Source organism: Cavia porcellus, unplaced genomic scaffold (assembly GCF_034190915.1).
Source record: "Cavia porcellus strain 051 isolate PalLab524CR breed Dunkin Hartley unplaced genomic scaffold, mCavPor4.1 scaffold_9, whole genome shotgun sequence".
Lineage (NCBI taxonomy): Eukaryota > Metazoa > Chordata > Mammalia > Rodentia > Caviidae > Cavia > Cavia porcellus.
Genome location: NW_026947492.1, coordinates 51,119,100 through 51,131,301, shown reverse-complemented (window position 1 = coordinate 51,131,301; position 12,202 = coordinate 51,119,100). Strand labels below are relative to the sequence as shown.

At 36.5% G+C, this 12,202-nt stretch overlaps 1 protein-coding gene across 5 annotated transcripts in view; it reads left to right on the top strand.

Moving 5' to 3' along the window:
- Positions 1-12,202, top strand: part of LOC101789175 (uncharacterized) — a 32,656-nt gene that overhangs the window by 2,113 nt on the left and 18,341 nt on the right. For 3 of the 5 annotated variants that reach the window (XM_063256381.1, XM_063256384.1, XM_063256383.1), the window contains 4 exons: positions 1,842-1,942; positions 7,635-7,768; positions 7,873-7,982; positions 8,084-8,221. In XM_063256381.1, coding sequence (XP_063112451.1) covers positions 8,125-8,221 — 97 coding nt within the window. In that variant the 5' untranslated portion in view covers positions 1,842-1,942; positions 7,635-7,768; positions 7,873-7,982; positions 8,084-8,124. The remainder of the gene's footprint in view (positions 1-1,841; positions 1,943-7,634; positions 7,769-7,872; positions 7,983-8,083; positions 8,222-12,202) is intronic. The other 2 variants (XM_063256382.1, XM_063256380.1) reach the window with 2 other exon arrangements.

Sequence of the window (12,202 nt, the reverse complement as noted above, 5' to 3'; positions counted from 1 at the left end):
CTGAGGTATATCACCACCTCCTATTTTATTATCACTATGTTTTCTTAGACAGGCTCCAGCTAAGTTAACCAGACTGGGTGCTTGCAATTCTCCTGCCTCAACTTCCCAGAGTGGTAGGTTGTGCGCTACCACAACCACGTTAAACTTATTTTTAACTAATAAAAACAAATAACAATTGTAAATATTAATGGGGTAACATTTTTAATGTTTAAATCAGGTTGAACATATCTATCTCCTCTATGTGTCCTCCATTTTCTCATTTCTCTGTGGTAAGACCATTGAGAATCCTGTCTCCTACCTTTTTGAAATATATCATGCATTACTATTTTCCATAGTAATTCTATTGTGCAATAGCACACCAGGAAACCTTGTTCCCATCTAATTTTAGTTGAGCACGCATTGATCAACCTTGCTTTATTACCGCTTTCCCACTCATCTCTACCACCTCTGTTAACTATCATTGTCTTAACTTCAATGAAATCAACATTTTTGAAACAGTTTCTTGCCATGTAGTTCAGGTTGATCTTGCATTCACTATATAGCCCAGGCTTGCCTGAAACGTGGTGATCCTCCTGCCTTAGCCTCCTGAACGCTGAGATTACAGCCATGTGCCGCCACGCCTGGAAATGGAGATATTTGGTCTCAATAACAAAATTTCATTGTGTATCATGGTTGAATAGTATTCCATTGTGACTATATACCATATTTTCTGTATCTATCTATTTTCGTATCAGCTAATGAGCTGATAGACATTTATGTTGTTTCCATTTCATGACTGGTGTGAATAGTACTTTAGTGAATGTAAGACTGAGAATGTCTCTTCTAGTCCATTTTCTTTTGTTTTGTCAGAGTACCACAGATTAGATAATTTATAAACTAACTTCATTCATGATTTGTGAGGCTGTGAAATCCAAAAGTGACAGCTACATCTGCAGAAGGTGTTCGTGTTGCATCACCCTATGGCAAAATTTGAAGTGCAACAAAAGACGAGAGATGGATAAGAAAGGGGGCCAAATATCATCCCTTTATGATAACTAACATATCCTGATGCCAATGGATTTAATCCATTCATAAGGATATAGCCCTTGTGGCCTAATCGCTTCTAAATAGCTACATCTCTTAATGCCATCATTGTGGAAATTCAAGTTTCAACATAAACTTTGAAGGGGCTAAAATTCAAACCTCAGAAGTAACTAAAATAAAAAAGATGGCAGCAAGTGCTCACAAAAATGTGGAAAAGTACATTACACATTACTGGTGGGGAAGTAAAATGGTGCTACTTTAGAAAGCACTTTGGCAGTTCCTTAAAATATTAAACATACAGTTATCTAACCTACCAAGTCCACATCTATAATACACGCAACAGAGCCAAAAATAGATGTCTGTACGAAAAGGTATACATCAATATTCATAGCAACATTTCTCATAGTAATTAATAACTTGAAATGATCCAATGTCCACGAACATATAAATAATATGCAATAAATCCATTAATGGAAAAGGGATGTAGCTCTACAGCCCAGGTGACCCTTGAATGTAATTGTGCTAAGTGAAAGAACATGGACATAAAATGCCACATATTGTGTACTTCCATTGATAAGAAACGTCCAAAACAATAAAATCCAACAAAGACAGGAAAATTGTATACTTCAAAATAATATATGTTATTGCATGTGGATTACATCTCAATTAAGCTCTTATAAAGAAAAATGTGTCCCTGTCAAGTGTATCCATTTTGAAAACAGAGAGTGGGAGGGTCACTTAAGGTGGCCATTTTAAAGTGAACATGTACTGTGGAAAATCCTTTGTCTGACTCTCCCTTCAACTGGCTGGTTATTTAGGTGCAAACCTGTAAGGTGGCCCTGGTGAAACTAAAGAATTTCCTAAAAAGCAAAGAACCTGATCAAGGACTTCAATCAAATTATTGTTGAGAAATGGCAAGGTAAGGATGTATTATAAATCCCTGCTTAACAGAGAAAAACCCAAACAACAACTGCAACGTGCCCCTACAAGAGAACTGTGTTAGAAAACACAAAAACCATAGTAAAGCCCCCACCATCCTTCAACTCCTTCAGAACTTTATAGAACAACAAGGCTTACTCCTCTTTTCCTTTTTCTTGTGTGTGTGATGTGGAAGACAAAAGAACTCCTGGAAAACATGCATTAGACAGTTTAACCTTGTAGGGAGTATGTAAAAAGAGATTGTGTCAAGACATCCACCTGGAGAGTTCAGCAGTAACACCCTAAGATTCTTTGCTAAGAGTATCTGTCAGCTCTCTCAAGAGCTTCTTAGGTCTCTATACTGTTTCTGCAAACTATCGCTTCCCACTGCTGGGGTGCTGGCTCTGGCAGATGAATCTCTCTTGCCCTGATAATATAGTAGTCCTAAAATTTTATTGTTGATCTGCCATATTATAAACTTGCAAAAGATTTGAGCCCGTTTTACATAATATGTGAGTGGGCCTCATTCTTTAGAATGTCTTAGACTGGTGTTCTCTCCAGATGAAACATTTACATGATTGTGCAAGAGGAGGATCAATGATGACATTAATAACTTCTAGTGGGCCACAGGAACAATGCTTTCTGCTTGAACCAGAAAGTGCTTAACCACCTAGATTTCATGTTTATCACACTGTATGCTGTATGCTCAATTCCACTGTGTGCTCTTGTTAGCCATGGATATAAAGCCTGTAGAGCTGCTTCAGGAGTTCAAGGTACACGCATCTAAAGAGCTCAAATCTGGTCATTCCTGCAGCCTCAAGGAGGTAGGGAACCAAAGAGGTCAAGCACAAGTTCCCAGTAGACTGCCCTCCCTTTATTCAGAGATTGCTATCAACTTATAACTGATGTATGTAAACTAACTGCAAGGTAATCATGTTAACACAAAAATATATATCCTGAAACCTGATGCTTTACTGTTCTTTTGATTTTAATGAAGTCCAGTTCATCAGTTACCTTTTTTGTGTGGATTATGCCTTTCATATATCTAAAAAGTCATTGCTAGTGAAATACCATATGAACTTCAAAATGAAGAAAATTCTTTCCTCTGTACCAACATGAATGGAATTGGAGAACATCACACTAAGGGAAACATATCGAAAGCCAAAAGATGAATTTTCTCACTTATACAGAGAAACCTAAACAGTCAAACTTATAGAAACAGAAAGTAGTACAGTGAATACCAAAGGTGAAGACAACAGAAATGAGGAGATGATAAAAAGGTATAAAAGTTTAGTTAAATAGGAATAAGCATGAACATTAACAATTATGTCTTTATTAACTTAGAAATATGAAGCCATTAGAAACCAATTAATCTGACCCATGTGTATCACCATGCACTAAAGTCAAAATGGGTCAAAGATCTTAATATTAAAACAAACACTAAATCTACTGGAAGACAAGGTAGATAGAAATCTTAGAGACATAGGGTAGGCAAAGAGTTTATGAACAAAACACAAACCGCGTGGGAAGTACTTCAAAGAATCAACAACTGGGATCTCATATTACTAAAAAGTTTTTGCACTTCAAAACAAAGACCTACAGAATGGGAAAGAATTTTAGCCAGCAGTCCCTCAAAGGACTTATATCCAGAACATATGAAGAATTAAAAAACATCAAGCCCCCCAAATTCAAAGACCCACTCAAAACTGGGCATCTGAAATGAACATGCATTTCTCAGATGAAGATATACAATGACAAATAAATACACGAAGAGATGCTCATTATCACTGGTCATTTGAGAAATGCAAATTTAAAGTGTTGAGATTTCATCTCACTCCAGAAAGAATGGCTGGAAATCAGTATGGAGATTCCACAAAAAACTAGGATTGGAAGTTCCATTCAATCCAGCTATTCCCCTCCTGGATATTTCCCAGAAAAACTGTAAATGTCATGTCACAGTGATATATGTGCACCATGTTTATAGCAGCACAATTTGTAATAGCTAAATCTTGGAAACAACCAAAATGCCCATCAACCACAGGATGGATGAAAAAGATGTGGTATTTTTATGCAATGAAATGTTACTCAGTTATAAAAAAGGGATAATCTTGAGGCTTTTATAGGTAAATGGAGGCAAGTTTAGACTGTCCTCATAAGTGAAATAAATCAGACTCATGTTTGTAAATATTGTGCTGACTCTCTAGTATAAAAAATAAATAATAATAAACTGAAAGAGTAATAAGATCCAAAATGTATAATAGGTATTGTAATAATGAAAGGGAAAGAAAGTGCTCAAAAGGAAAAACAACTTGTAGGTACATACATATAACTGTATGTATGTTTAAGTGTGCAAAATAGATAACCATACTACTAATTTTGTTATCAAACAGAAGAGTTTGTACTGTCATTATTTGATTGTCTGTTCATTTTTTATGCTTTGATTTTGTAACTTGAACAACTACTTCTAAGATAACAATATGTAATTTATCAACTATATGTATTACTGCTATTTTTTGAAATTCTGTATTTCTACCCTTTTTTCTATTTTGCTTTTTTCTCTAAATAAGAGATAAAAAGTGAAATGAATTAATCTATACATGATTGCCAAACAGACTTTGCTTAAACATCTTAAATTTCAGCGAAACAAGACAAAGAAGTATAATGCGAATGAGTATAAAACGGTGCATTTATAAGCAAACTTTATTCCAAACTGTATGTTCAAAAACTTGGTGAATTAGTCTCTTGCACATACTTGTAAAGATTTGGAGACCATGACCAATAGCTTAGATTAATCACACTCTATGAAACTTGTTCTGGGATTCCCTCTATTTTGCCTGACTAATGTGGAAAAAAAAAAGTCATAGCTAAACTCAAAGTCAATTAGAATTTCCTCTGTCTTCTAATATTTTTTGTTGTCTTTTTGAGACAGGTTTCACTATACAGTTCAGGCTGGCCTTGAAGGCACAGTGATCCTCCTCCCTCAGCCTCCCCAATGCTGAGATTACAGGCATGCACCACCATTCCCAGCTCCTTCTAGGAATTTTAGTTTGTGTTTACATTTAGAGCTATGATTTACTTTGAATTAATTTTTGTAAAGGACATAACATCTATATCTAGACTCAGTTTATTCATGTCTGAACAAAATTCTAATTGTGCAAGATACAATACCAAGAATCAACAAGTGGATATTCAATTTTTCTAATACCATTTTTTGAAAATGCCATCTTTGCTCCATTGTATTGCTTTCATTCCTGTCAAAAATAAATTGACTACATCACTGTGTGTTTGTTTAGGGGCCCTGCTATTCCTTTCACACATATGTTTCATCTTTACTGATACTGTTCCATCTTGATATGTAGCTTTACTGTAGGACCTGAAGTTAGATTAGCATTTGTTTTCCAATTTTACAGTCCTTCAAAATTGTATTGGCTATTGTGGGTCTTTTGCCTCTCTGTATATACTTTACAGTCTATCAATATCCACAAAGTAGTTTTCTGGCATCCTTATTTTAAAACAGTAAGAAAAAAAATTGACTGGAATTCCAATACATTGAAACTATTACACCAACACTACATTTCTAAAGAAAATGAGATGTTGTTAGACTCCTTAAATATGATTTAAAATAATGGGAATATGAAATGTTATTTTTAAAAACTTATGTATTACTAACTTGTATAAATAAAATATCTTACTAAAGTCACTACTATGAAATTTAAAAATTATAGTCAGTAATTACAGTTGATAATTATCTGTAGTCAATTCCAATATAAAACTAAAAATACAAGTATGTTTATTGAAGCAACTTTGAATACTATAAAAATTTGTATCTTCTAAATTCAATATTAGATATTCCTCCTAACAAGTTCTACTACATTTTTCTTTCTTTATTTAATTTTTTGTTAGTCCACTTTTGCAGTACATAATGATTACATTCCTCGTGGTAAGTTGAGATGTGCATACCACGATTTTGTTTTTGTTTTTGTTTTTGTTTTGGTTCCCTTCCTCTTCCCTCTTTGCATCTCTTGGTCTTCTCCTCTTTCTCAAAACACATATCTCCTTTTTCCTAGTATCTATCTTTTATTTTGTTCTTTTATTTATATTTTGAGTTTATCATATAAGAGAAACTATGCAATAGTTAAACTTGTTCCTCTGATTTATTTCACTTAACATTATACTCTCAAGGTGCATAACATTTTAAAATATAATTCTTTTGTGAAGCATTTATACCTTACAAATCCCCCCAGTTTGTCACAATGTGCCCAAAAAACATTATTTTTTCAAGAGTCATGATGTCAAAAGGCTAAAACATACTTACTAGCTCCATGAAGATGTTAAATTCTCTGTATTTGCACGCTACCATGGCCCTCTAACATTCTGCACATTCATACTGCATGCCTCCACTTTCCCAAGATCACCCACATAAAAATCATATTTCTCTCTACCTGAATCAGGCATGGATTTTGAGATTTTCTTTCATTTTCCTTAGAATAATCTCTTCCTGGATAGTCTCTGAGCAACAAGATCTTTGGGCCAAGGATAGTAAATTTACAGTGATGGCTACCAAATTCCACATTGTAGTGGTTGTTGAATGTGTTACTTTCTTCTTCATGATGATATAATTTTTTTCTATGTCTAATAGGACACATCAGAAGCCTTAGTAGGCCAGGTAAAGGGAAATGACTCAGACAATGATAGACAGAATTTTATTGCTATTTCTGCTGATCCAAGGCAGAGGAGTCCCTAAGCTGCTAGTTCCCCTAGAAGCGAGTTCCCACAGCTGGACCCCCAGGCATTATAGACAGAAGCAATACATCTGGAAGTGAGTCACCAACATGCAGAAGTTACTCTGAGTTGTGGGTTCATCATCTTTCCATTGCTGTGACAAAATAGATGAGATAAATAACTTTTTAAATTTAATTTATTATTTTAAAGAGAATAAAGTCAAACTAAATTAAACAGAATAGAGCCAATAAGACCTAACAGGCCTCCAAGAAGTCTGACTTCCTAATGGTTCCACCGCCTCTCAATATTGTCATAGGCTGAGTTCCATCCCTTTATCACATAGGGCATCATAGTATATTCAAGATCTAAATCATAACACACTGCCACTGATTCCCCAAATGCACATGTCCCTCCCACAGTGCACACGACATCCAGTCCATCTCTAAGAACCTCCAGAATCTTAACATTTTAAGCATTTACTCTCTGCCTTTCTACCAGCGTTCTGGTCTCTTGAGCCTTCAATCCAAACAGCTTGTAAGCTCCACTTACAGTTCTGGTTTTCTGTAACCTGAATCTTAAACGTTTCTAAAGTCTTCTTACAAGCTAAATCCAAAGGTTTCTGACCAACATTTTCAGATATCATTACAGCAAAGACCACACACGTCCACACCAATTTTCCATTAGCTTTCCATTGCTGATATAAAATACCAGATACAAACAACATATAATAGGAAAGATTTGTTTTGGCTCACAGTTTCAGAGGTTTCTTCCATATTCTCTTGGCTCTGTTGATTTGGAACTGTGATGGTAGAGTATATCATGGAAGGGAGCATGTAGCATAGGAAACTACTAACCTCTTGATAGCTTAGAAACAAAGAGAGAAACAGAAAGGGCCATGATTTAAATATCTCTCTCAACCACATTCCTTTAAAGAACTAACAACCTTCTATTTTGCTCTACCTTCTTTCTAGTTTCCATCATACATACCCAGTCGTGCCACAGGATGGAGACAAAGCCTTTGACAGATGGACCCGTGAAGGTCATTGAAGATTCAACCAACTACAAGCCATGAGATTATAAGAAATTGCCAAAAGAATATATAAAGGTACAAAAGGATTCAGGACTAGTCCATTTGGGATCAACCTTTAGCTATGGGACTGGAAAGAGGGTTTGGGGGAAGAGAATAAGAGGAATCCCATATACGTGCAGGAGGATAGCAAGATGGTACAAAGCTGAGTGCCCTGAGTGACCCTGAAAACCCCAAAACTTTCAGATATAAGAGCAAGAAGATCCCTTTCTGCTTAATGTTAACACCACAGGTAAGATGTGCATCACCTCCTGTGAGTCAGATTTCTTTTCCTTGCTATTCTGCTTCTTGCCTTAAATCTGAGCTCCTCCTTAATCTCCTTTCTTATTGCAGGCTCTTCTCCTGCATCACCAGCACATAGCCCTGTGGTTACCATGCCTTGGTCACCAAAGAAGCAGCAAATCTCTCCAATTTACCATGGCAACCTCTTCTTGCTATATCTTTGTTTCCAGTTTCCCACATTAATTTCAGGTAAGAGTTCTTGCTTCTCTTTATTTTTCTACGAGAATCTGATTCTATAAAATAAAATAGGGAGAGAAGGCTAGGAGTCTAATTGAGTGAAAGAGCACTGGTCTGACGTGTGTGAGGCTCTGGGTTTGATCTCCAGGTCTGAAAAAACAGCAGGGGAAGGAAGAAGGTGAGAAAAAGAAAGGAAACCTAGAAGAAAAATAACATTACAAATTCTTTCACAATCTGGAGAAAGCAAAGAAATTAGCTTTTCAAATTTATTATGTTCTAGGCGTTGCACTAGGCATTCTTGCTTACATATGCTGGCCCATGCCTACTAGTGTGTGTGTGTGTGTGTGTGCATGTGTGCATGTGTAGGTGATGGGGCAAGATTGAGAGAAAGTGAAGAATCTCCAGGTAATAATAAACAATTACATGTTCTTAAAAACACAAGAAAATGTTGAACAAGACTGGAAAATATATGATTGTCTGCCCCTTCTTTCTCATTTCTTCCTCTTGGCAAACATAATTAATCACACTCAACAGTCTTTCCCTCTGGGCTGCTTCAGATTCTCTGTGGACACAGTTGCCCAGCTGTCCACTCCGAATTTGAGTCCCCACATGCACTGTCCTTCTCACAGATAGGGGCAGATTCCATTCTAAAGAAATGACCGTGCTTATTCGCCAAACCCTAGAGTTACACTTTTCAAGTCCTCTCCAGGCTCCCTATCCCACAAGGAACTAAGTAGGGTGGCTAAGGCACAATAACGAAGCCTTCACTCTCAGGGTCCTGCTGACTCTATGCTTGAACCCACTGAGAGTGAAGGCCTCCTTAAATATCTTTATGGGAGGATTCAACATGGCTGAGTAGAGGAGGAATCACATTGGAGCTACTCAGAGAAAATCAACTAACACAGGTAATTGGAAGAAAGGGAGGGACATACATCCATATGCCAAATTAATCTGAAATAAACGACTTGCAGATGTAACAAAACATAGGCATAGTACTTTATAAAATGACTATCTAGCCCATAGAGCTGCCCAAATGTTTACTATCTGATAGAGTGATGCAGGAATGGGGGTAAAAAATGGAGAGATTGCAAAATTCAATCCACACAATATAGACCTAAAATATAAGGTCACTGGTCTTCTGATTTCCATGAAACAGAGGACACTGCAGCCTGGCAACAAATTGAGCTGGCACACATAGAGGCAAGGGACTGCTCCCTCCCTGACAAGCTGCCAGTTCTTTTCTTTTCTTTTCCTTTCTTTTCTTTTCTTCTTTCTTTTCTTTTTTTCTCTTTTTCTGTCTTGCACCATAATGACTAACAGGAACCTGTAGTGATGGCAAGTTTAAGAGCAGCTGCAGTGTTGAGGACAGCCAGTGGAAAGCAACACCCCTTCTGCCCTAGCAGTGTGAAAGAGAGACTAGGGCTACAGGTGCAGCTGTGACCAGCAGCAAAAGCAGCCTTGGACCTCAGTAGCAGGGTACAAGGAATGGAAAACTAGCACTCCCCTTCCCGGTGGCCAGTGGTACATGCATCCTTGGGCCAGGAGGTCAGTATGCCTTCTGACTTGCAACCAACAGCAAAAGCAACCTGAGGCTGTGAGTATAAAAAGTAGGAAACTAGTGCTTCTCTGCCCTACAACCAGTGGTACAGGCAACCTTGGACTGCAGCAGGGATGGGCCATCCAAGAAGCTGATAGCTAAACACTGGCCACAGCCACCACATCCTAAGGTCAAGATCAGCCCCACAGCCAGCACTAATCCTACTGCAGGTTTGGTGGGTTATCCAGCTGTTTTGAGCTCTGATGAAGACACAGCAAAAGAACTGTGGACATTAGAGGAATTTTGTTATTATTTTTTTGCTTGTGTGTTTTTTTCCTCTGTGTGTGTGGGGGGGCGGGGTTAGGTGCACACCTTTATCTTTGTTCTACTCATACTCTTTCTCTCCTCAACTATATCTCTGGGTTTCATGATATTTTCATGTGAATCAGGATTTTCTCTACTCTTTCTGGATAGCTTCAATAAATTTTATTTTCTCCTTCCTTCTTTACTACACTCAAAGTCATCTTCCTTTATCTTCTAGCCCTACTTCTACCATATTTCTCTTTATTTGTCTTTTTTGTCCCTTATCCTTGTTAAATTTTCACATTGGATGGAAAAAATCACTCTACTAAGGGAAAATTCTTTGCGTACAAGTTTCTGTTTTATCTTGGATTATGTTGTAAAACGTGTACTTGGAGTTAAAGCTATCAAATTAATAGTTAACACAGTTTGCCACGTTCTAGGCTGTGCTTGATTCTATTGTTATTTCTAACAGTACTACTTTAGCCAAAATGTTATACCTGCTATAATCAGTTACTCTACCTTGTGTGACAACACTGTAATTGTCTGGTGTTGTATCCATCACCATAGTCCAGTATCAAAGGACTGGGTGCTGACCCAAATAGAAAGCAACATCTCATCCTTAATAAACTGGGAAGATGGGATCTGGAGACAGACATGAAAACCAAGAACCACCTACATCTGGAAGATGTCTCTGAAGAATAGACACATCTTTGGGAAGCCTCAACACTAATGAATAAGTTAATAAGAAATTTATAACTATCAATACAGAAAACAAAATAGAAATAAATTTTTAAAAAATAGAAAATGACAAGATGCAGAAGCAAAATACAAGGTCAGACTTATAGCCCACACAGAACAAGTCCAGGGCACAACAGGGCAAGAGAACTCAGAATCTACCTTCCTGGATTTTCTGAAATGATAGCAGCAGAAGTAACACAAAAGGTAAATATATATATATATAGAGAGAGAAATAGTCACTCAGGTAAAAAAAGAAATGACAATCAAAATGAAGCACTTGCTCAATGAATCTAGAGTAGACATAGATTAAAAAAGGGAGGAGCTTAGGAAAATGATAGAAACCATGAATGCCCAATATAATAAAGAAAAAGAACTCAAGAAACAGATGCAAACAGATATGCAGGAGATCAAAAACTCCTTTGAGTGTATACATAATCAGCTAAGCAAAAGCAAGGGCAGAATACCAGATACAGAAGACAGGATTATGCATAGCGACCACAAAAAGAAAGACATTTTTAAAATAGCAAGAGAGCAGGAAAAATCAATCCAACATCTGCAAGATGATGCAAAGAACATAAGATTGATTGGAGTAAATCAGAAATCTAGAGAGTGTATATGACATGAAAAGCCTCTTCACAGAACTAATGGCAGAAAACTTCCCAAACATGAAAAAAGAAGTTGGCACACAAATAAGTGACGCATATAAACCCCCAGTTAGTCATGAACAAAATAAATGTGCACCAAAACATATAATAAGCAAGATTCCAGAAAGCTGGCACAAGAGTAAAATATTAAAAGCAGCTAGAACAAAAAACAAATCAGCATAAAGCAAAGTCCACCAGAATCACAACAGATTTCTCAACGCAATATTTAAGTCAAGGAGAGCTTGAAGCAAAGTATTTTAGGTTCTGAAAGAAACAACCTCCTAACCAAATCAATGTACTCAGCAAAAGCTATCTTTCAAAATCAAGATGGAAACATTTCCATTGAGAGAAATAAAATGCTTCCATGTTCAGAACAACTGAAGATATTTATGATCATGAAGTTAGCTTTATAAAATGTTCTGCATTTTTTTATTTTTAAAGAGAAAAAACACAGAAAAATCAAAAAACAAACAAATAAAAAATGATAAAAGCAAAATGACAACAATAACCAAAAAAATTAACGATACAGGATTTCAAAACAAGACGATAGGAATTTAACAATGGCTGTTATACTGCATATTGTTATCTTTAAAATAGTGCCTCAGGTTACTAGATACAGGCATGCAAAATTGATCAAACAACATGATTTCCCTTTTAGCAGTTTCTTTCCCCTTCACTATATGCATTGTAATTTTTGGATCTTATTTACTCCTTCAGTTACTTATATTAGCAAAACAATACAGGGTTTACACATGTAAGTCTGATTTTTTT